This window comes from Periplaneta americana, chromosome 10, assembly GCF_040183065.1.
Source record: "Periplaneta americana isolate PAMFEO1 chromosome 10, P.americana_PAMFEO1_priV1, whole genome shotgun sequence".
Classification (NCBI taxonomy): Eukaryota; Metazoa; Arthropoda; class Insecta; order Blattodea; family Blattidae; genus Periplaneta; species Periplaneta americana.
In genome coordinates, this window is record NC_091126.1 from 146,147,093 (window position 1) to 146,174,188 (window position 27,096).

General features: G+C 36.1%; 1 protein-coding gene across 6 annotated transcripts in view; it reads right to left on the reverse strand.

The window, feature by feature from the left end:
- GABA-B-R2 (gamma-aminobutyric acid type B receptor subunit 2) overlaps positions 1 to 27,096 on the reverse strand; it is a 591,629-nt gene that overhangs the window by 38,232 nt on the left and 526,301 nt on the right. For all 6 annotated transcript variants that reach the window (XR_011334566.1, XM_069838231.1, XM_069838230.1 and 3 more), the window contains exons 8-13: positions 23,949 to 24,009; positions 21,199 to 21,433; positions 18,471 to 18,711; positions 15,528 to 15,650; positions 8,236 to 8,346; positions 3,470 to 3,694 (exon numbers count right to left, since the gene is read on the reverse strand). Coding sequence is in view for 5 of the 6 variants with exons in the window: in XM_069838231.1 (XP_069694332.1) it covers positions 3,470 to 3,694; positions 8,236 to 8,346; positions 15,528 to 15,650; positions 18,471 to 18,711; positions 21,199 to 21,433; positions 23,949 to 24,009 (996 nt within the window). In the remaining variant the exon portion in view is untranslated. The remainder of the gene's footprint in view (positions 1 to 3,469; positions 3,695 to 8,235; positions 8,347 to 15,527; positions 15,651 to 18,470; positions 18,712 to 21,198; positions 21,434 to 23,948; positions 24,010 to 27,096) is intronic.

Below are 27,096 nucleotides of genomic sequence, written 5' to 3' on the forward strand. Positions count from 1 at the left end.
CATACGATTTTTCTTGCTTCTTTTTTAACCTACCTCTTGCATATAATCATGAATTTTCTAAATTCTTCTCTCGATACTTGGTCGAGAAATTCGTAGTTTTTCAAAATTAAAAACCTCTTATGGACAAGTTATTTAAGCTATTTTATTCTTTTGAGAAATTCTGTTCTACTAAAAGGCTTTAGAGCATGAGATATTTCAAACCCCATTAGGTAGCTGACTTCCTTATATTTATTTATCTCATCTTTCTCTTCCTGGCTATGATTTAAGACATGTCAATTCCTGGCGTTTAACAGTTCGTTGCCACATAATATTGAATCCGTTTTTCTACAATATTATTATTAAATGAATAACTAATAAATAGTTACCCTCATCTAAAGATTCAAAAGATTAAAATTGAGATAAAACGCAATAATTTTATCCTTCTGGGGAGAAGATCTAAAAATATCAATATTCATGCACGTACAGAAGAATTATAGAAACGTATACTTAGTGGTCTGTAATAATAATCATAATAATGATAATAATAATAATAATAATAACAATAATAATAATAATAATTATAATAATAATACATTATTCAGCGTGGCAATTAATGTTTCCATATACTCCTAATTGAACTGTTGAGCAAAGTAAACATATTACATTTTGTCCGCCAGAACAACAACAAAAAAAAAAAACTCCTCATTCTTTACGAAATCACCTCTTACTTCTTGTAGACACAGAGTATGTAGAGCGACATGATACCACCACGGCTTGCCTTCAGTACGTGAATGAAAAGCACAGCAATGTACTGGAAACTCCTCGTATTCGTTTGAATGTCTGTGATTACACGATGTAATCACGACACCAACTTTGGTCACCGCTGATATAGACAATTCGGGCTTTGCACAAAGCAGTTAAATTGGAACACGAAAATATTATTAGATTGTCATGTACATTATTTGTTAACAGAAAATTCTCTATCCGGTTAGTTAAAATTTCCATTCCTTCAAGTATATTGTGAACACCTTTCGCTTCTGACGGTAATGAAGATATAATTTTCCGCCGCTCTTCTCTTTGTGTATTTGAGGCTGGTAACTTCCAATGCAGAAGTCGACTCATCTTGTAGGCTGCCATGTAGAATCTTGCAGAACTTCTTATGAGGATTATCAGTTACTTTTCGTTTCGCCGTTGCACTTGTTGACGCTGCAAGTTTTGAGCGCTGTATGGTTCGTGATTATGATCTTCATTGCATGAAACTAAATTTTTTCAGGTCATAAAACTTAAAAAAAAAAATGCAGGACATTTTTTTCTAGTGCACCGCCACTTTTCTTCACCAGTCACCAGACATCGTTCGAAATAAAATTTGTAATTTTTAAAAATGAAAATGAACGATCGCGCTCACTGACAGTCAATCGTATTTCTGATATGGTGCAAGCCTACTTGAGTGTTGCAAACAAACTAATTAGTGAACTGAAGTTTATCGAAGGCAGACGGGTATACTACGACAGACGTGGCGAAAACGCGATCGTGCGCCGAGCCACTGTGTAACCTGCAACGTGCAGAGCACCTATGGAGGGAGGCGGACACCCGAAGGGGAAGTGAAGCAACTGCCTGACTTATTAAAGGATTTTCGTTTTTCTTACGTCAAGCACTTAAATATAATTTTATACAGTATAAGGCTACAAACTAATGTTTAGTACGTGTAACGGAGAAAGAAATGAATAATAAAACATAGGACACATTATCACAACCTAAAATTAATTGTCTTCAGAATGTTTCTGCGACAGTTTCAAAATCAGGAATTATGTCACTTACTGCCGGTCGTAGTTGATCACGAAGACGAAGGTACAGTATTTGTCTGTCAGTCATGATCTAAATTTGGTTTTTACTATTTTCATTGTTGAAAATAATTTTTCACAAACGTAAGTTGTAGTGAACATGGCTTCAAAAGAGGAAACGAAAGAACGAAGCTTCGGATATTTATTTTTTGGCAAAGATTTGAAAGATTCAACATTTGTCAAGTCCTTACATCTAGCTTTCATTTAACATCACATTGTAAATCTGTGAGTTTCAATTGAAGATCTAACAGTATTATTCGTACATCTGCTGAAAAAGGATCGACGTACAGAGATGATGATGATGATGATGATGATGATGATGATGATAATAATAATAATAATAATAATAATAATAATAATAATAATGATAATACTTAACCTTTTAATGTTTCATCAGTAACATGTAGTAACTTATAATGCCGTTTTATGTAATACAACCGTTTTCCTCGTAATACTTGTGAACAAATCATACATTAAATATTCTCATCATATTTCCAGAAAAAAATGCGTCCTCCCATTCTACTTGAAACTTTCGTTTTTGTAAAGGTACATGATTTCGAGAGAGACATTGCGACGATAAGCCACTCGCAGGTCAGAGACAAATAGAAATGGAGCGGAGTTTGACTCCAGTGAGTGAGAAGGTTGGGGTTGTGGGAGGTAGGAAGCAAGGGAAATGCACAGCTATCATTGCGAGCCACAATGTGCTCGTGAGTCTCATTTTCGCCACGGCTGCACTACAATATATTATAAAACATAGTAGGATTTAGGGGGCGTTCGAAGTAGCCTATACATAATGTCAACAAAGTCACATCATCGCCATTCTTTCCGGTCTACAGTTTGCTCACTGTTAGATGTCGCACTCTTATTGACCCAATACCCTTATTCGAATTAGAGGAATTTACCACTATCAGATATGAAGGTTTGAAGGTACGTAGTGGAATTTACTATGTCTTGGGGAATTTACATGTGCTCCTAGGAAGGAACCCTGTCCTTATTGCCATATATTTCCACTGTAAATTCCAATTTCACCGGAAGACATTCAAATTATTTATTTTGTAATTAAAACAACAACCGATTTCTGACATTTGAGTTCATCCAAGTATATCCACTGCAACATCCCTTCTCCTTTCTTTGTGGCTTACGCTCCTTCTTCCCTTCAACATATGAGCCGCTCAGAGCAAAAGTGGTGTAAGTCAAAATTGGGTGATGAGGTTTAAAGTAAAAATTCTGTAAAATACAGCGCAAGGTAGCAATTAATATGTCCTTCATGCTATCCACTGACTCCTAATAGTTGAAATAAATTGAATATTAATAGCTACTTTGGGCTGTATTTTACAGAATGTTTACTTTAACCCTCATTACCCATTTTTGACTTACACCACTTCTGCTCTGAACGGCTCATATAATGCGTAGATATGTTCGCAAGGGAGGGATTTTATGGTTTAATTTGGGGCCAAAAATCGACAGACACTAAAATGTAAAAGGGCACTTCTACTTAAATGCAAAGTAAATTAAAAAAAAAAATCCCCAATTATTTTACTTAGAACATGAAAAACATTTCTTTTTGTGTCCGCTTCAATAGATAGCATTGAATAGGCCCGCCGAGAGCAGGAGAGAATCTCTCCCCTCGCCGACGGGCCTTCTCCGACCTTGGGCACGAATACGAGGCAGAGAGTGCCGGTGGTGCAGAAGATGATGAACACCGAGATGATGATGAAAGATGCATCCTGCTTGTCCGACAGCACGAAGCTGATGGCGGCCCCCATCACGCACATGATGACCACGTTGTAGACGCTCATGCCGACGTACTTGGAGTCGTTGAGGGCGGGGATGCTCACGTGGCGCGTCTCCCATGCCAGGAACGCGCCGAAGATCTGTAAACATTGAACACTCGTGTTATACACAGCTGTTTGCTACCCAAATGAGTTCTCACGGCACTGTTCAAACTTTGAACAATGCTCACGAATCGAACATAGAGCAATTTTTTCAGAAAATTACTAGTAGACGTCCACGACAGGAAATCGACCATCTTGGATTTGAAGCATTGGGAGACAAAACTCCTGTGTGAGGGGTTTTTTTACAATACTTTGGGTTTTCCTGAAATTGTTACTCTGTAGCAGCATTGTCATTTTTAAATAGCCTCCATAGTTCCAAAAGTAGAATAGGCTTGATTCAAAATAAGAAATACAAGGCATTCGTTGAAAATTCACTCCGTTAGCTATTTTCATTCGGTTTCACTTGTGCCATTTTTGCAATAAAACACACGAATCACGACATAGTGGGCGAAGTCCAGAGTGCTGCAGAACAGCGCTTACAACCGGTTTATATTCAACCGGTTGCAGATCAACCGGCGAGGTAGGACATTCGTTCAAATATCCGGTCTGAAGCGGTTGCGTCTGGCTAGACGGAACCACAAATATAGAGGACAGAATACCAAGCGCATTTCACCATACTGGAACTCTGATAACATTTTGTAACTATACAAATGGAGTAACAATTGAAGGAAATTTGCTTGTCCTAATTAAAAAAATGAGTTAGCTTGAAATTCTTAGGGAAATATTTGGGGCTAAGAGGGGTGAAGTTACAGGAGAATGGAGAAAGTTACACAACGCAGATGCACGCATTGTATTCTTCAGCTGACACAATTAGGAACATTAAATCCAGACGTTTGAGATGGGCAGGGCATGTAGCATGAACGGGTGAATACAGAAATGCATATAGAATGTTAGTTGGGAGGCCGGAGCGAAAAAGACCTTTGAGGAGGGCGAGACGTAGATGGGAGGGTAATATTAAAATGGATTTGAGGAAAGTGAAATATGATGATAGAGACTGGATTAATCTTGCACAGCATAGGGACCGATGGCAGGCTTATGTGAGGGCAGCAATGAACCCGCGGGTTTCTTGAAAGCCATTTGTAAGTTAGCTTGAAATAGGGTTATAATTGATTGGACAGTTTGGTACACTTATTTTCATAACTAATTTATAAATAAACTAATGGACACCGGTAACAACAAAGGAAATAAGCGTAATGCATAGATGAAATCTGACGTGTAAACAAATACAATAATGAAATAAATTACAATTACTTACAAAAGAGAAGAGCAAATATGTACACACTTACTATTGTAACGTTCATACTTTAAACTCAAAATTTATAGGCTACCTGTGAAAGAGCTCTTGTTAATATAGCCTATGTCTTTTAATTATTCTAAGTGGATGTATTATTATTTCTCTAACAAATCTTTTTTAGGGAGAAACAAGTTAATAACAAAAATAAAAGCACGCTCATGTCTAATGATTGTAGTTTCATGATGCGTGCTTCAATCAAAGAGGAGAGAGGAGGAAATGTCATTTGAAAGGTACACGATGATAATCGCGTCCTTGCAACGTTTCTTGGAAATCCTGGATGGCTCAATATTATCTATGTTTCATGATGCAGAGCCGTTCAACCGAGTGAGACTCGGACATTTGTTAAACCGCACATTGGACTACCCCGCGAGACGGAAGAGCTTCGCATACTGTCTATAGCGCCAGGTGTTCAGTAGAAATCTCTCTTTTCTATCTTCCGTAACTGGTTATGCAGGACTCTAGGGCAAACAGTAAGCCGGTATGGCATAGTTGAGCCCCGCGGTGAATTGGGAGGCCTAGGGATGGCATAGTTGCGCCCAGGAGAAATCAGGTAGCAGAATGGACATGGCACAATTGCGCCCCGAAGAAATCAGGTAGCAGAATGGACATGGCATAGTTGCGCCCCGATGGGCATAGTACACACGAAAGTGATTGTCATAAAATAAATAAATTAGGCATACTTAAAAATATTATAGTGGTAGCTGCACTGAAATCAGATAGCATATGATCAATTTTGCTGTTAAAAAAAACACTTTTTTTTTTCGATCACACACAATAAATGAACTACTTTTTCTGTTTGTACACCGATATCTTAACCCAACGGTAAAAGTTTTCGCAAATCGAAAGTTAGAACCATTGTGAATTATTAACTCTTTACCCTTTTCGCTAAACTTAACATTCATTTTAAATTAACCTCACTATACGCCACAGACGGTGTGAAAATCACTAATAAAATGTTAAGATTGCTAAGGCCCCATATCCCAACGGCTCACTCATATGAATATGTCAGCTAATAAAGTACTGCCAACTTCATGGTGTTCATTTTAACGGTAGGCTATCGATAATCACTTCATAAACAGTAGAAAAACAGTTAATAAAGTGCTGCAAACTTCATGGTGTTCATTTTAACGGTATCGATAATGAATATTAAATCGAATAAGAAATCAACAAGGATGGTTGATTACGAGTCTCCAATTCCCGTAATGTCTTTTTCTCTACCTATTTCATCGGGGCGCAACTATGCCATGCTCCTTTTCTCTACCTGAAGGGAACGGGGAGCAACTATGCCCACAAAACAGGGACCCTTTTTTATCTGCTGCATCTTACCTGATCGTGGGGCGCAACCATGCCCTGCCCCAATAAGCATTGGACCCACGCTCTCGAAGCATTTGAACAGTGCACATTTTTTGGCATCCAGTTCAAGGGAGTCGTGTTCTTCATGTCTTATGATGTTTAGACTCTTTATTGTTCTAGACCAAGCCTGTGGGATTTATGCGTTAGTTTGAGCGATTTTCAGATAACGGTCTCTTTCTACTCCCGAAATTATGTTCATCGTGGACATAAGGATCGATCATTGGCGTGCAATGTGTAAGCTACATTTAAATTTGTTATAAATAGAAAATTAAATATACACTGTATGATCAAAAGAATCTGGACACCCACCTCAAAATGAAGTACAAGTTTGGGCAGCCCTTCATTGGAAACACTCGCAGTCAGTACGGTTTTGGCCCAACCTTAGGCTTCATGACAGCCTTCACTCTCGCGGGCATACTCTCAATCAGGCAGCGAAACGAGAAGAGATATCGATGTGTGTATCGATATTATTATCGATTATTATTATTAATTATTATAATTATTTTATTATTATTATTATTATTATTATTATTATTATTATTATTATTATTATTAAGTAACAATTAAACTTTGCTCCCCTTTCCCTGCTCTGTATTTCTCCGCTGGCCACCACTCTTGTTCTTTTTTTGCGAGCCCTTTTTTAAATTATTGACAACACATGTATGCTTGTGACTTGCAAAATATTTTAAACTTTTGTATTTTTAACACTAGTAAATAAAGATAATTGAATGAAACTTTGTCACAATATGAATCAATTTAAGGTAAACCTAATGCACATAGTAGGCAATAATTTTTTCCTCAGATTTATTTATGAGAAAATGTTTTTCAGGGGCAAAATTCTGATTTTTTGTTTGCATTCAATTTCGCACATTTTTCCCCAGGAACTATTTCGCATACTTTAATTAAACTTTTACAGAACATTTTTAAGGTTAAATTCTAAGATTTATACCCAAATTATAACTGAATTCATTTTAGTTTTTTTTTTATTTTAAAATTATTACTATTATTACAAATATTTATTTCCGAAAAATAAATTTTTAAGTCATCTAATATATGTCTATTTGATCATATTTCATGTAGAAACTGTCGGAAATATTGTTTACCAAAGAACAAATATTTGACAGTCACAGATCAAACATTATTTGAGGAAAGCGTACCTAAGTGAGTGCAAAAAATAAAAAAAATAGAACGCAGCCTCTGGAAAAAAAAAATAGAATATGAAAGAAACATTTCTTTTCCACAAACACATGTTAAAAATTACTGTGCACTATGATTTATGCATTAAATGAGTTTTAAATTGGTTCATATTTTCGTAAAGTTTAGTTAAGTTTTTTAGTAGTATTAACTCCTTCAGGCCTGATGTATATTATAGTGTACAATGTTTCTTTTTTTCTTTTTTGAAATGTCTTCGATACTTTTAAATATTTTGAAAAATTCAATGTGATAGAAATGGAGAATATTATTTTTGAAACATTTCTATACCTGAATTAAAACTAAAATTTAACATTTTGGGGCCCCAGGAGTCAAAATTGTCTCCAAATTTTGATTTTCTGTGAAGACCTGTTTTTGGGAATTTTGCATCCCCAGTATGATTATGTGACCAGTTTTTTTTTTTCCAATTTTGTTTGACATAAATTCAGGTCTGAAGGCGTTAAAATATAAATGTTTAAATTATTTTATAATTTATAAACACTCGAAGCAGCTATCAAACTACCTTAAGCGATTACTGAACTCTTTAGGAAAGACCACGTGTTGCGACTAGAGTTCTGGATACGAAGGTAGAGCTTACCGCAAGTAGAAAGTAATTACTATCCATCTTCAAATTAAGGGTTTACCTATGACTCACCTGCACTCGACATTGCCGTGTCAGTGATTTTGCACTTTTGTGTAACTATTGATTTCTTCTCTTCCCCTCTTTTCGTGTCATACGCACCATGAGCAATCCTTTGTAGGCGTATATCGAACCGACGAAAATCGTCATCCGCTCGCTCTGGCAGTACTCGTTCTCCGGAACAATCAGGATATCGTCGCTCGATGGATGGGGCTGAAACACAAATTCACCAATTGTGGAGGTTGCGAAAAAAAAACCCATCATTTCCATCAAAAACAAAAAATGTGTTTTTTTTTTTTACGGTTTCGGTATATTTAGAAAGGTATTTTTCTGAATGTCTTACTGCCTTTATTCTAACTCAATCATTTCCATGAGAAACAGTAGGGGAGAGTTGTGTAGAATCGGACATCGGGTAATATCGGACAGTGAGTTTCTTTCATCTACCACAAGATGATAGTACCTGAATGACATGGTTACGTTTCTGTGATGTCGCATACAGAAACGTAACCATGTCATTCAGGTACTACCATGTGGTGGTAGATGAAAGAAACGCAGTCCGATATTACCCGATGTCCGATACTACCCAACTCTCTCCTGTGGTAAAATGAGTATTTTCAATCAAAACCGGATAATCTATATCACACTAATGTCAATATTTTCATTGCCATTTTTGTATCAAAGAGGGACATTTGCAACATTCTCTATGTGTTACAGTTAGCAATTCGTTCAAAATTGGTCATTTCCACTTCTATGTGCAAGAGTGATATTCTCTTCAAAATATATGACTGGTTCTCAGTCAATAAATTAGTATTAAATTGTAACAAAACTAACATAATTCAATTTAAATCCTGTCCAAATTCAACCTCGCAAATTTCTAGCGCAATAATTAACAATAGATCCCTATTAGAAACAACAACAACAACAACCAAATTTCGTGGCTTAAAAATCGATAATGTGTTAAATTGGAAAAATCATATTAAAGAAATTACCCCCAAACTAAATTCAGCTTGTTTTGCTATTAGATCTATGCAAAAGATAGTAAATATCAATACCTTAACAACAATATACTTTGCATACTTCCACTCGGTAATGAGTTTTGGAATAATATTCTGGGGAAATTCCACAGATAGTAACAATATATTTCTATTACAAAAAAGAGTAATTAGAATAATAGAAGGTGCCAAATCTAGGGAATCGTGTAGGACTATTTAAAAAAAACTACAAATAATGCCCATGGCTTGTCAGTATATCTATTCATTAATAATCTTCCTCGTATGTAATCGTGAAAACTTTGTAACTAGTTCAAAAAATGACTTTCATACTCAATCGGCAAGTCTATCATGCTATCAAAAAGGAGTGTGTTATATGGCAGTAAATTTTTTTAATAGCCTCCCTATCGATATAAAAAATCAAACTCAAAACATAAGATTATTTAGGGTCAAATTAAAGAAATACCTAATTTCTCACGCCTTCTATTCTGTAGGTGAATTCATGACATTCAATAACGCTTCATGAAATTGATACTAAAATTTTGTGTTGTACTAGTAGACTATATTGTAAATCTCTTCTGTATATATTTCATCTAGACTGTGACTATAAATTAAGACTTTATAATAGTATTAAGTTTTTTGACTTGTTCCATATTCTAGCCGTGAAGCAATGTATGAGTACCATGGAATGTTAATAAATACAATACAATCTTATTGCTAATTGAAATTATTGTAAAAGTGTTATATATTCATTTTTCCATGATACAGTACAATGAAAGTGAAGGATATCTAGGGAGATGTGTATGTTTTACTGTTATAAATGTCAAATAGCTTTTTTCGAACAAAAGTGAATATTTTCTTCATATTTTCAAACAAAGCCAGACATTTCCAAAATATTATTTTTTTTTTTCAGGAAGTAGACAAAACTGTATCGAGCCTTCACTTTAGTCCAACAACTGAGCCGTTCAGATCAAAAGTGGTGTAAGTCGAAATTGGGTAATGAGGTCTAAAGTAAAAATCCTGTAAAATATAGCGCAAAGCAGCAATTAATATGTCCTTATTGCTATCCACTGACTACTAATAGTTTAAATAAAGTGAATATTAATTGCTACTTTGCGCTGTATTTTACAGAATGTTTACTTCAACCCTCATTACCATTTTTGACTTACACCACTTCTGCTCTGAACGGCTCAACTGATACTTCTGTGCTACTAATTCGATTTACAATTGTACTGTTTTACTACCGATATTACTGTCACACTGATATAAATGTTTTCCCAATACACCTGAAAATTATTACTGATATTCATAGTATTATTACTGCTATTCAATAGGAGAAGTAATAACAATTAGCCACTGGTGTAGCTCAGGCTGCAGGCGCATTTGCCTGTTGTTTAGAAACTACGATCTTGTCTGGTTTCGATACTCGCTTGGACTGATTACCTAGTACAGATTTTCCGAGGTTTTACCCAACTTTAAGGCAAATATCAGGTAATCACATGGTGAATCCTCGCCCCCATTTCGCAAAATATCACCCCGTTACTACCAATTTGATAGAGGCTAAATAACCGACAAAAATGGTCCCTAGATATTAGCTGTACAGAAGTAATAAAATAATAGTGAAAGTTGCTAACAAAACCGGCCATTTCATGTGTTCTGCATTTTACGTCCGGTGTTCTAATGATGTCAATAATAATGATTTTATTCACTTTCTATGCAAGACATTACTGAGGCATACTTAAATGCTGCAAACTGCTCGAGAGTAAAATATATTTCACTGGGTTTAATGGAGCGTTTTCCGTTTAATATATCTCTAATTATGCACATTTATTCGTATCCAGGATTTTTTGATAGCATGTAACTTATTTTATTCTTAAGCTTCCCCCCCCCCCCTACACTACCAGGGACGGAATTTAGGCTGCATATCGTTTCTTCAAATTCTTGGAACGCCAAATTTAAAGATACGCTTACCCTATCCAAGGGCGTTATAACTTTAGCACACTCTGTGCCTTGAGATTCACTAGGCGTGCCGCGAAACTTCCAATACTTTTCTGGTAAAAATAATTATAATAACTTCGCTCAAAAAGAGTTTTCAAAAGTAGAATATTGTGCGTTTACTTAAAAGAATCCAAACTATGTATTTTTATGCAGCATAAAATCAGATTTAATTAGCTTTAACGCAAAAATTTGCTAATAATATGAATAACATAAAATATTATGCATTTTTTTTAAAAATATGCAAATATATGTAACATAAAACTTGGTTTGATAAGCTTAAATGTCAATGATTCGTGAAGATAACACTACCCAACATGAAATTTACTTCTGTGAAGACAATACATGTTTTCAGTCCATTTTCACGCGTAGATTCTGAAAACAATGCTTAAAATGTCACATCACGTCACAATTTTTGGATATTTTAGATATCCTATATCGAAAACGAGTTCGCATTCTACCTGGTAATACGCGTGTCGTATGTTGGCAACTCCTGTTCTACACGATTACTTACATATTTACAAAATGTTAAGATGAAAATGTATTATTTGTTCTACCATCTAACAACTATAGGACTCTCAGTAGTATTGCTAAAGCAGCAGTGTATGTAGCAGCAATGTGAAGTCCTACACCATCTGAAGTTTAAATTAGAAGGCTGAATTCGAGAATAACAAAACTGTGAAAAATGAAACGAAGCGATTTGACAAGAAAATGAATGCTATGTGAAGTAGGAAAACAACGGTGAAGAAATTAAGGTTTGAAAGAATTGATATCTTGAACTGCTTGAATGCAAATGTAGAAGGCAAGTTGAACAGAGTTACGGCGAGAGATGGGACGAGGCTGATAATATAAAAGCGAAGAAAATGAAAGAGTTATTGTTTCCCAAGTTACGCAACTACTCTTCCGTTACAAAAATAATTCTCTCAACAACTTCTCAAAGATAAACTTTTTGAATACTTGTCCAACTCAGACGAGAAGCAGTCCGGTTCAGCTTACAAAGAACAATTTAAAGGTGTGGCTTTTGATATTCGATACATCTAACAGTTGCGCCACGTTGATTGTGAACTGAAAAGACTACATTTTACAGTACAATGTAATTGTTTCTAAACTTAACTCTCAACATCGCTGTCAAGTTCTTGAAGTATCATATCTGATTACTAGACAGTGGATGCGGGATGACTTATCGTTGAATGTAGGTGCACATTTACTATATGTTACATTTTTTTTTCATTCAGACCATTGGCTCAACAGACGACGTCAACATGCTACTGTATCCCCGTACAGTCAGAAGGAAAAGAAAAATGAAGTACTGTAGCACATACCTCGTCATCATTGATGCAATTACCAGCGTTGCAGTCAACGATGATATATTCTCGTAAGTTGTCGAAGCTGAAGCAGCTTCGCCTATCGCTTAAACAGTTTTTGTATCGAGAGAATTTCTGAAGAAAACTTCTAAAATGGGGATCACTCAATTTCTTTAGAAGAATATTTGCAATGAGCATCATGTTGCACATGTCTTTGCAAAACATTTCCTTTAGACCCGCACAACTAAATGATGATGATGATGATGGTGTAGATGGTTTCTCAGATTTCATTTCAACGCATTTCCTGTGCGATGTACTGTTGCAATGTTTCTCTATAGCCTGAGTTGTTCTGGTTTTTATTTAAATTTTACATACATTACAAAAGATACTGTCTTCGTTAATACATAAAATGTCACTCCCATACTTCTTAATTATTGCATTTCGTATCTCTGAGCGAATTTAATGTTTTGCCTTCGACATTATGAATGGATCAGCACAGCACTATTCTACGCATACTAAATACTTGAGCAGGATAACACAACTGCACACATTGCGTTGCAATATTACTATAAACGGACCGGGGTACCTTCGTTCTGTACGTTGCTGTACTCGCCAGGTACACAAAAGACGGACGACGCGGCACGTGCCATATACTGTGATACGAAACAACTTCACTTTTCCTTAAGTCATCCCGCGTACACTGTCTACTGATTACAGATGCGAGCGCATAATTTATATATTGTCAGTTGACTTTTTGACAGAACTATTTGAACAAATCAAATGAATAGTCCAATACGAGATGGACAATCATCGTTTAATATTGTGAAAATACATTAATTTAATTCCACGTTTAATTTCTTTTGAGTAGGTTGTTTGTCTGTCAGAGATAAATGTATGACGAATTTCTTAATTATTTCTACAGAGACATTATGACGTGAGGCGAGAAAACGGAGGATGACTCGTGGCCCACTGCTAGCGTGGTTTCCGGTGGGCGCGTAAAGGCTGGTTCACAATAAACCGGAACGTAAACGACAACGAGAACGAGAACGGAAATAATGTTAAAATAAATGAACTATTGTGAATGCTCACATTTAAATACGTTTATTTTAACATTATTTCCGTTCTCGTCGTTTCTGTTCCCGGTTTATTGTGAACCAGCCTTAATCATTTCTCCGTCACTTCTACAATACATAAAAGTACTAACAATAAATATGAACAAGACTCTGAAGTACCACATCACTGATAGCCTCGATTTCTTCTCGTATATAGTCTCTTAGTTCATCTACAGAATGCGGATTTTTCCTATAAACCCTACCTTCAATGTTCCCCATAAATAAATATCACAGGGTGTGGATCTGGGGTTCGTGGAGCCCACAAATTATTACGTCTTGTTTTCGCACACGACCTTCTAACTTTCATGTACGTATTACACATATACACACGTTAATGCAATGAGAATTTGTTGGTAGGCACTACCTAAAAACACAATAATCACTAAACTTTATAGGATAAAGGTTCGTAATATTGTAATACTAATAATATGATAGTTCTTTTTTAGAATTTTTTACAATTCTACTGAGCGAAGGGAAGATCGGTTTTTTTGCGTCAACATAAGGGAATGCTCGTGGACAAGTTTCTGCACAAAACCGGTCCTTATCTCGCTCAGTAAAATTGTAAAAAAAATTCTCAAAAAGAACTATCATAATATTATTAGTATCACAATATTACCAACGTTTACCCTGCACTAGCTTTGTACACTTGAAGAATCAAGAATTTTGTAACACGACTTGTGACAACGGCGAACGTCATATGGCGACTGAGGATCTATTACCGCTCCTCTAACAGCCCGCGCATCGCAGACCGTGCAGAGAGCGATCCGCCAGTAAAGCCTTGGTTTTTCTGAACCTACACATGCGAGATGCGAGGCGCACAAATCCGGACTAGTGGAGAGACAGTGAGTAGTTTCTATAACTGCTAGATGCGAGGTATGCGCACGTATGTACATACATAAATAATAATAATAATAATAATAATAATAATAATAATAATAATAATAATAATAATAATAATAATTCTTTATTTATACTGGCAGAGTTAAGGCCATAGCGCCTTCTCTTACACTTTACCAGGTCACAAAGTATACAAGCAGTCAAAATTTAACGAAAAGTTAAAGAACAGAATACTAATATATAATAATAATAATAATAATAATAATAATAATAATAATAATAATAATAATAATAATATCATAATAAAATCGACAATAAACAACATGAAAATAATACCATAATAGAAAAAAAAGAAAGTAATATACTTTGGAATATAGTAAAAGCAACTCGTTCAGTATAAATGGTTAATATGGAAAACGTAAAGAAGAATATAACAAAATGGAATGTAATAAAATAATGAAAAAAAAGAAAAGAAATACGAAAATTAAATAAAATTCACTATAAAAAGGCTGTGATAATAAATTTATCGGCTGATAAAGAGAACAAAAAGGGGAAAGGAAGGAAAATAAATATATAGCCTATATTTTTACAAAACTATCGCAGAGAAAAGGGGATACATATATAGATACATTCATTCATACATACATCATGAAATTTCGGCCTGTGTATGGGACCGGTGCCCACCCAGTATCGTGGTGTACTTGGGAAGCTATGATAGGTAGCGAAAATCCGGTTTCGCAAACCAGCTATAATAATAACCACACGATAGCTCCATTCTGATTGGATGATCGTCCACCTCTGCTTCGGCATGGGGACTTGAGGCCAGTAACCGGCTTGTCGGTCTTGGCCCTTCATGGGCTGTAGCGCCATGGATTTACTTTATTAAACAGAGGCATTAATCCTAAATCTTATATTTTTGACAGCGAGGTTCAATTATATTATTTTATTCATAATGTAGAAGTTCACCTGTTTCCAGTATGCTAGTACGTTTCTACACTCGACATAAAGACAACTGCAAATAAGAATTCCCTTGAATTCAACTGAAGTGTGAAGAAATAAGCTGAAAGAGAATCTGATAACGTACGTCGATCCTTGAATTGGGAAAGATGGCTCAAGCTAAAACTAAATTGTTGTCATACACAATCCATGACACTTACATAGGGCTCCATTTGTTTGGTCTCCCTGTAGAATGGATCCGTGACCTGCCACGTAGTCATGATGGCGAGGTCTATGACGAGCAGGACGCCCACCACCATGAACAGCTGATAATCCTTGATCACCTGCGAACAGCACATTAACCGAGTTTATAGAAGAATGTAAGGCAAGTAAGAAAATTAATATTTGAGCAGAATAATAATAATAAAGTGAGAAAATACCTAGCTCCAAGTTACTTGTTTCATGTGAATGCTTAATTGCTTTATTTGTCTAGCGAGATAATGGGTACGAGTTATGTACTTTTGAAAACTAGAAGAAATGAACTTCCAGATGAGGCGAAAACATTATTTACCAAAATTTTGAAGAAATCTGACATTTCTAGATATAAGTTTAAATAATTAACACAGTACATAATTAAATGTTTTATAGTCCCATCGCTCTAATTTCCGGCAGCCAATCGCGTTGCAGGTCGGCTACATTTAAACGTGTGCGTCTTGTGATTCGCTGAGGAAGACGTTATTCCAGTGGCGGCCGGTGAGGCATTCTGGTGGTGCCAAAAGAATTGTTGCACGCAAATCACCGAAGTGAAAGATAATAATCATAGCTCAAGTTTGCATTATGTTATAAAACACATTAATTAAACCAGCTATTTTACCAGGTGTGCAGTTAATAATGCACCTAGTAATAGTTACAATAACATTTCCGAAACTAATAACGAAATTTACAGATACAGATAATGCGAAACTTTCTCAGTATTGTTAAGAAAAATACAAATAACTTTCATAACTAGTAAAATTACTGGCAAAAACACACGAGATGAACAATGATATAGATAATGAATGAACACGTTTACGCTTTATTTAAACAGGCCGATGAATCCAAGGCAGCAGCCTGAATAACACATGTTCATGTCCTGCGCAGATCTCGTGTATTGTTAATAAAAGCATTAACACTAGTAACAGTAGAGCGATATTTATTTGCCGCGAAATAAAACAAGTGTTACACAAAATTAACAAATAGTGTTACATAATATGGAAAAAAAATCTTTCTAAAAAGAACCATGACTAACTATCTCTGCATTCAGTATAGTTAAATAGATAACCATTTACACATTCAAATCCAAGTTGTGTGCATTAGTTTTGAATGGTAACTTTACATTAAGATTTGGCGCGGAACTTTGCGTGTTCGTGAAAGTCTGCGCTTTAACGTCTCCAACAACCCTGCCATCTAGCGAAATTTCTGCATTACTGCGTTCTAGCGGGCGAATTGTTAACTACCGAGTCAAATTGAATTCGGCTCGGTGTCTGCCATAAGAAACACATATAAACTAGAATCAGTAGCCTTTTGTACAGTGTTATATGGACGCAGACAGTGCCACACCGAACTGGCTCCAACGTTCGGAGAAACGCTGCAAGAGTGCGTACCGATCTGTGCGGGCGCTCGTTCTGATGAAATACGAATAAAATATGTAGAAATAAACAATTACAACGCCTTTTTAGGGTATTTTTTGTTTCTTTCATTGGTGGTGCCACGGCACACTGGCACTGCCCCAAAAGCCGCCCCTGCGTTATTAATCTCTTAAGGCTAGATAAATACTTAATATAATCGCCCGCCATTTTGGCTCTTTCGTTGGCGTTCGCAGAAAGCACACGAAGACGTTATTTGCCGCTCAATTATTTGCTGGATTACAGTGCGTTTGATATATTATCATAGGACAGATATGCTCATTCTCTGACTCCCGATTACGTTCTGTAATCACGACCTTCGAATGTAGAGCGAGCTGTTCCCCGTTCGAAGCTCGACGGATGGCTGCAGAAGGCAGTTCAAGTACTTAGTAAACGCACGAACAGTGCGGGACAATGACACATTGACTGTGTCATTCTGTAAGCAAACGATCATTCCGTACAGTGTGGGAGGAAGTCTATTTTTGTTGTACGTTCGGTGAAAATGGAAAGTGATTACTATATTGAAAGGTACTGTCAGAATACATTGAGCAACATAAAACTACATTATAGGCTCTGCTACCCAGAACATGCGGAAGTGACAGAGAAGCTGTTTTCTGTAATATAGCCTATTTTCATGTACCAACGTTATTATTTTTATTATTATTATTATTATTATTATTATTATTATTATTATTATTATTATTATTCAGAACTAAATGCAGAGAATATGACTTGACAAGCATAGAATTATTTTAAAAATGAACAAAACTAAATATTACAAGATGAGCTTATTCGTTGCCACTATGTTAGCTACCTTCGCCTCGACATATGTGTGCGAACAATTATTTTCGAGAATGGAGGTTACTAAATCCAAACATAGGTCCCGATTAACAGATGGTATCTTTAGCGCATTGCAGTAAATTCGTTGGAAATAGATTCCCGATTACTTGCAGAAAAGAATGCAGATGTTGAATAGACCGCAAAGTAGACTATATGGTGGAATATGAAAATGATATTATCCACGATATTATTATATCATAACTATATTAAATATAATAAATAATGTAATAACTGAATATTGCAGTGTATATTCTTTCCTTTTTCAAATTCAGTTTATTATCCGTATTTGAAAGAGTGTAAGAACTATGCTACGGGCGGTGCTGCAATGTAGTTGCAGAGCCCAGTCCGTACACAGTGTGTGTGTTATGCAGTGCAGCATCATCCGTGTAATCGGGGCTTTTACAATTTTGAGCATACCTGTCATAGGAGCTACGACATGATAATCTTTAACGGTGTGGCAAATAGATTCCTCGTATGGTAGCTCGGCAACGAAAGAACAAAAATGGCGAACGATACTACCTACCTAGACTTTATAGAGCCTTCACTTCCTAAGACGTAAGCAAAGAGGAGGAGTCACGCCGGGAATAACAGCGTGGCAAGTATAGTGTAATACGTTCTAACTTTTCTTTATTTTGATACATTAATTTTAATTATAGTCACCTTCTTGTTGAGCTTCACGTCCGTGAAGATGGAGTGCACACGCCAAGTCTTGGAAAACATGGAGCCGAAAGCGAGCGAAAACCCCGCCATGAGCAGCCAGGCGCGAGCTGTGCAGATGTAGGGGAAGGCCTCCACGCTCGTCAGCGTCGAGTCCAGCCCCAGGAAGATGACGCTGCTGTAGGTAAGCATGCAGCCGATAATGATCAGGTTGTTCAGGTATGGACTCGACATCTTGATGTACCTTCGCGCAAAAATACAATAAGTAATTTTATGTAGTGCAACCGACGGCGCAGTTAATCGGGATTAATACTGGTGATAGACTACAGTCGCTAATCGCGATTACCGAAAATGTGGTGACACACTAGTGCCCACGTGCATCAACGTCGGTTAGTGTAACCACAGGTTAAAATTGTCACCTAACCTCTGGTTAAGCATTTTTACAGTGGATCGACCTCGGTTACGACTTAAATAGGAGGTTAACCACAGTAATCTCTAACCGGCCATATTCGATCGGTTAAAAGAGATAACCAGTGATTAGTAGAGCAAGTAAAGCAAAATGGCGGCCAGAGCCACAGATGTTTATTTCGAAGACGATTATTATTGTACAGTACTTGAATTACTTGGATAGAGCGTGAGCGTGAAGGTTCTTTAGTGGAAAGAGAGAATTCTTACGAGGAATTAGGTGACAGAAAATTTCAGGAGGGATTTCGTTTATCAAAATCTACAAATGGATCACTTGAAATAACACAAAAAGTCATATTTCTCCTATGGGTCGGCTCCTTATATTACGATTCTATGTAACAGTTATTTTCTGTATTTTAAGAGGGAATACTCGAATGTCTCTTTCTCTATGTCACTGGCTGAACAAAGAGAGGTTATTTATGGATCTTAGGATAATGAACAGTTCCCTCGTGTAAATAAGGTCCTTGATCGTATACACATTCCTATTAATCTTCTGCATCCTTTTCCTTTATAGATATTCCATCTTTTTATATAATATATTTAAATTCTAGTAATTAAGTCTAGCGACACTTCAACCACACATTGGGATATAATCATTTTTGCATTCAATTTTCTATTTTGTACGCTTTTAACCTAACAGTAAAGAAATGCAACTCACAAATATAACAGCGCCCAAAGGCAAACAAATGCAAAGCGAAAATGTAGGACACGTTCATTTCGATGTAGAATGGAGTGAGCGCAGTCATTTTTAGACGTTGACTATTATCTTTACAGCGATATAGATGCTTTCCTTTAGTCATTTTGTAGAAACAGTACACCAGCATAGACTTTACTCTGGTTAAATGAGGTGTCAGCTAGCCATGTTTAAGTAATCTGTGATTATGAATGGTGCACACAAATTACATTTTAACCACTGTTACTGTTTAACCGTCGTTTCATAATCTACGATTACTGCGTTTTTAACCGATGTTGATACACTTCGCCATAGGTCGCGCTTGGTCCCACAGTCTACTATATACAGTCACGAAGCTTGAGCTTTGAGGGTGCTAGAAACAATAGACTGTGACGATACTATTTTGCATTGCCTGTAATGAGGCGATATTAGCGATCCTAGTGGTGAGCAACTATCTAATGTTTGCATATTGACTACGTATTGAGCTTCGCGACTGTATATACTAGACTGTGCTTGGTCCCGTCTGCTAAATTACCATAGAGGAAACAATTTTCTCTATGTAGATACGTATCGTATATCACAGTCTAGTATATACAGTCACGAAGCTTGAGTTTGGAGGGTACTAGGAACAATAGACTGTGCCGGTAGTATTTCGCATTGTCTGTAATGAGGCGATAGTAGCGATCCTAGTGGTCAGCAACTATGTATGCATGCATATTTACTACGTATTGAGCTTCGTGACTGTATATACTAGACTGTACGTATATGTTTGTTTCCCTCCTGGACAACATCTAAAGTTCATACTTCCTTTTGATGTTTTTCCATAGTTCTTTTTTTTTTCCTTTTTTGTTGTTTCTTGCAGTTTGATATGGAAATTTATTTGTTAAAATTGTTATATGCTTTACAATGTAAACTGATACAATTTATATAATTACTATTTATATTATTTTGAAAAAGAGATTTTATAACCTATAAAATTTATATCACCATGCCAAAAATTTATATTATTTTGTAATAAAACATTATTTTTAAAATCAACCCTAACCTCAACGATAGCATCGTAATGGAGACTGAAATTAAAAATCTGATAAATAAACGACTTCCAGTTTGTAATCCATTATTTATTGAAATGAAACATCTTTCAGCAGCCTTCTATTGCTCTCTATATATATGAAATATGAATAATTCGTTTGTCATTTGTTAATATATTTCTTTTTACTTTTCTCACAACTGTATTAAATTTCTCCACTACGTCTAACAGTAGCCAAATTCATTTTCTAGCCATTCATTTTCGCTTCTATTTCATATAATACAATGGAAGGGATTCCTTCCGAAGGGGTAACAATATTCCACAGCAGAAGCTATCACGATTTCCTAAATAATATAAATCAAGCTGATTCGAAACCAAATATTACTTAGATGTTACTTTCGTTCACTGGACCGTGCCTCAGCGCGATTATGTCGTTCTGGGAACAGGATTTAACGCCTGATCGCGATCAGGACGGTGACACACTACAAACCCGATCGCGATTAGGTCGATAATCGCAATTAGTGACTGTAGTCTGTCACAGTATAACGCAAGACATGTCTCACCTCTGGTTGCGATAAGTGATGTTTATTGCCAGAAACGAGATGGCCATCACTATGCCCACAGAAGCCGTGGCCGCCAGCAAGGAGTAAATCGTTATGTTGACGTGGGAGTGCTCGAAGATCTGCAGCGTGCGGTCCTTGGGAGGGGCACGACCGTGCCAGCGAATGGCGTGCCCCCTCGTCAGGTCTAACTGCTCCGTTACGCCGTTGAATTCTCCTATCTTCATTTCCGAACCGTCTGAAAACAACATGTCAGACATAAACCACCGTGAGATGGAAGACCGACGGGGTACATAGGTGAAAACTTCTTTGTTACTGTCAAAGGCGTTGTAGTTATACATGGTGTTAAAAAAAGTATCCAATATTTTAGGAGGTGCTAGTATGCATCAATACAAGAAAATATGGGTCCTATAACGCATATTTTCTGAGATCTGAACACTTGTTCATAGGAGGTGCTCAATGTCACGTCCATTCATAGCAATGCATTCCTCTACCCTTCGGCGTAAGGAATCACACACTCTTTGAAATTTGTTTTAATACGTTAATAAGAAAATCCTGATAAAGATCCCCAGTTAATCTCCGTGGTAGCACGTATGGCCCTATTAATCTATCACCAAGAACACCTGCTCATAAGTTGATTGAGAATATCGGTGCTGATGCCTTGTTTCTTCAACTGCATGGAGATTTTCATCAGCATACACATGCTGATTACCAAAACTCACATCATCATCTCTGCTGAACCCCGCTCATATCCGCAATCAGACATTTGTTTTCAGTATTCCTTGCGACGTAACATTATTCCATGCGAAGGGTGTCACCTACGGTATGGTTATGTGGTAGTCTGCTGTATTGTAGGGCAGAAAAATGCATTGCCGTGAATGGACGTCACATTGAGCACCTCCTATGAACAAGTGTTCAGATCTCAGAAAGTATAACCAGGTATTGAGACATTTATTGCATACCTATAAATAAACTACAACCTATGAAACTGTAACACCTCAACGTGATTGCATTTCATATACAAGTTACAGACAGTGGCGAGTGCTGACTAAGATAGCGAATTTGCAATACAGCCAGAAGAACGAAATGTATATGACATTTATTTTAAAACAAGTAACAATTCGTTCAAGACAAAAATATATAGGCCTATCCACAGTAAACTCTCGATTATCAGCGGGCGGATTAACCGCGGTTTTTCGTATCCGCTACTAATTTTTGGCCTCGACTGTACATCACAAGTGTCTCAGTAGTACCACAGTCTAATATCATACAGTCACGAATCTTGAGGTGATTTTTTGCATTTCTCGCGATACAGCGCTGCAAGCGGTTAGCAACTGAGAGTACTAGGAACAAGAGACTGTAATGTTTACAGACGACATCTGAATAAAATCATTATAGCAAAGTCACTGTAGAGCAGAAAATGATATGACTGCCGCACAAAAAATAATAGTTTCCAAAAATGCACTTTCAAGGAGGAAAACATAACTCTTCAGGCTGGTATGGTACTAATAATATTAAAGCTTCTATTCAGAGAGGGTAAATTTCTTTCTCCGGTTATAAAATGAACACACGAATGCAGGAATTTGGAAAAGAAATCAGAAGGGGTAAATTTCTCGGCTTCCGCCCTCGAATTGAATACTGCTTGTATGGGCACTAGTTGTAGGATGAATGCCATCACCCGCAGATGCACCAACACTTACACTGTTGTCCGTAGTATTAGAAAGTTTCTCATTATTAGTTCTACTAACACGTTTACTTCCACTTTGTTCTATACTTTAAAAAAAGGAACGGATATATCGCGAACTCATTTTAAGTGAAGTGAAACGAATGAACTCTCTCTAGAAAACATTCCAGGCTACTCCCAATTTTTTCTTACCCATACAGTGCTATAAAAGATAAATCGCGTAGTGAATGCCTATATTTAGATACATAACGTCCATTTGTATATTAATTTGCAAATAAACCTATTGTAACTCGTCAGAATTATGCTTTCTTCATACCTAAAGCAAGAGACAGACAGTAGCCTATATCACTTTGACCTGGAGTGAGATTGGCCCATATTACATCCCGAATCTCCACCAATGCACCTCAGTATTTATAGGAGTGGCGTACACTAACATACCCATGTCATCCCATAAGAAAAACTCCAGGCTGGCGAGGTCAGGAGATCTTGACAGCCAAACAACAAGTCCGCTACGGTCTATCCATCGGTCTGAAAAGACATTGTCTAGGAACGCATCAATATTATGACGTGAAATATGCTCTGTGACCATGACCCTGCAACCACATGCATTGCTTTACCACCAGGAGAACCTTCTCCAGTAAATGGAAAGCATTTCGTGGAGAAGGTGCAAGTAGGTTTCGCCGTTGATTTGGACTGAAAGTAAAGTGAAACCCGTACCAATTGAACAAACAACACTCTAGATTATAACGTTGTCTAGAGGGATAACAGTGCAACACAGATCCAAGTTATCACGACCTATGATACTACAGTCGAACAAGGCATTATGTGAAACAATTATAAACAGTAGTCTGGAAAAAGTATAAGTAGGCATACATTTGCAACAAAATTTTAACTCTTCGTTCCCCAAATCTGTTCTAAATATTTTAAAAATATTTTGAAAAAAAAAAGGTAATATTGTCTACGTATTTTATAACGCATCAAAGTACCAAATTTTAATTAGTTCTTGTTTCAAAATAGGCTTTGGACTATCGTTAGGAATGTTAACTTTTGTCACAGGATAACTACTTACTCTGAAACTGCTTCAGCAGAATGCTGGCCTTCCTCTCGTTGTCGTAGAACCTCACTGGTCCCTGCAAACAGAAACCAATCTTCTGTCGAGCACACTTCTCAGATGCACTCGATCATCAGAGGACCTGCATACCATTTGGACTCGACCGTGACTGACGGTGCAATTCTTCGAGAATCTGTTTTATACAAGATAATTAAATGGTCTGAAACCCTGGGGTCTTAGTATGCCGAGCTTATCACTTCAATTATTTCAATAATGAATACCTTTCATATACAACTTTTAGTTTACTTCATCTTCCGACTTCTTGAACACGTTAAATAGCTTAAAAGTGAAATGATATTTGAAGACATAGCTGAGAAAGAACATTTCTTCGGTAAAATGAGGCAGTTTTTTCTGGATATCGAGGTATAGTGGGTTTTAATTTTCTGTTGAATATTTCTTATACGAATCGCAAATTCTTTAAACTCGCGATTACATAGCAAGATGCATAATATTGAAGAAAAAAGTATAGCGATGTCTGTAGGCACACTACCTAATTTGGAATTAGTTTTCAGACTAGTTTACTGAATTGATTTCCTCTTAATATGTTAAACATTTATTACATTTAAATGTATAAAATATGTAATTATATTTTTCAAACATGGTAGTTGTAAGTAATTACATTTGCATTGCTGAAGTAATCAGATTAAATGGTTGCATAGATAAATTTCAATAATAGTCTTTCACAAGGTATCTAATATATTATTATTATTAGTATTATTATTATTATTATTATTATTATTATTACTAATTAATTTATATTAATTGTAGAATTGACTGTGTGGAAAAGAAAGTCTACAGGTCTTAACTCTGCCAGGTAAAATAAAATTTATTACTGTTATTAAAAAACTAAATTATGGTTTATTTAACGACGCTCGAAACTGCAGAGATTATATCAGCTTCGCCGGAATTTTGCCCGACAGTAAATGTACTGACATGAGCATGTCGCATTTAAACACACTTAAATGCCATCGACCTGGACCTGGATCGAACCCGCAACCTCGAGCATACAAGGCCAGCGCTATAGCAACTACGCTACCGAGGCCGACTTATTATTATTATTATTATTATTATTATTATTATTATTATTATTATTATTATGAGATACCACAAACTTTTCTATATTGGAAATTGTAAGTCTTTCTCTCCGGTCTCCGGAGGCATTAAGAATGCTAACTTGCATGTAGGCGATTTCAATCCATTCAATGTATAGAAGTATTAGAACATTATAATGTCATTTGCTTTTGTATTATTTGCACAATTTTTCTACACAAACCGTTATTACTTACTGTAAGATTTAATTTCTTTGTACAAAATTTAATACGATTCATTGTTTTAAATTAACCATTGTAATTCATGTTCTTCATTTTATTGCAATTGTCACAATTACATATTTAATTTTTACCATTGTTATTCATTTCATTGTATTAATTGTATCACTGTGCTGGTCATTTATTGCTGAATGGCTGTTGTCCAGCACATAAATATCAATAAATAAATAAATTATCCATTCAATTTATAGAACATTAGCTCATGGCAATATAAATTGCTTTTATATTATTTGCAAAAAATTTCTACACAAACCAGTAATATTTTCTGTAATATTTAACACTTTTCTGAAATTTAATTGTATTGTTTCTTGTAATTTAAACATTGCAAGACATGTTCTCCACTTGTTATTGTCACACTTATATACTGTAGTTAATTTGTATCACTGTTGTTCATTTTATTATTATATTAATTTATTGTATCACTGTGCTGGACTTTTATTGGCCAATGGCTGTTGTACAGCACATAAATATCAATAAACAAATAAATAAGTAAATAAATATATTATTATTATTATTATTATTATTATTATTATTATTATTTACAAAAAATGGAGTCGTTCGATCCAACAAACCAAGCATGTGATTACCACGTTCTCATACAATTGAAAGGAGATAGATGTAGAGACAGGCAAAATATGAAATTTCATATTCTAATCCAGTGATTCCCAAAATTTTTGTATGTGCGACCTGCTGTTGGATGAGACTTCTATATGCGACCCCCCCCTCTACAGAACTGTTAGGGTACTTAAACTCATTTGAAAAATATAAATCCCTGTAAAATCGAAAACAACGATATTTTACTGAAAATTAGAGGAAATCCCTCAAAGAACGATCAAAAACAGAAAAATATAGTGCAAGAATGACGTGAAATGTTACATAAGATCATTTTTTGTAGCCTACTTTGTTGATATATTCGAAAACTCTAACACTATTCACCCTGTAGAGCTAGCTATAGGCTATCGATTACGGAAATGAAAACATTCGTGAATAATACAGAAGGTCGTGGAATAGCACATAGTCTGCTCCTATAATGCTGTAAGTTTGTCATTATTAATGTTTTAAAATGAAAGTGTATGTATTAGCAGTGGTACGAATCCTATATTTTCTCGAATCCAAATCCTAAAAGTTTCTCGAATCCGTCTAATCTTCCGAAACTCGAATCTCTCGAATAATTGATGTAAGTTCCAGAAGATGCCTCTAGATGGCATACAGAAACAGTGTGGCATTCAGGATCGCCACAAGGTGATATTGGTAATCCGGATACCATCGAAAATGTAACCTCCGTTTTTTTGTGTCGTTATCAAGCAACGAGAGGAAAACCCGTTTATAATTATTACCCGGTATTCACTTTAGAACTTGATGTCGGCAAAGTTCAGAAAAAGTACTCATGCTTTCGGGTAGTTGGACATTCGGGAAATTTGATTTGGGGTAATTTATCCGGAAAATGGATTCGAGAAATTGTCCGTTCGGCAACACAACCATTTTGGGTACTGAATTCGGAAAAGAGTATTTGCGAAAATGATCGAGAATGGTTAATATTAAAGGTGAGCAAGCTATTTTGCGGAAAGAGGCGCACCTGAGACGGAAATTGCATTTTAATAAATCTATAAGAGGAAGAAGAACCTTCCAGCTCTAATAACGTAATAAGTAGAGCTGGGATTTACATGTAATGACAGTTATGAATGATACTGAGTGTAGTTGACTGATGTGGTGTCGGTTAAGAGGGTTTTTAAGCCTAGTTCACAAGACTACGAAATGCAACAAAAGAGAACTTAGTC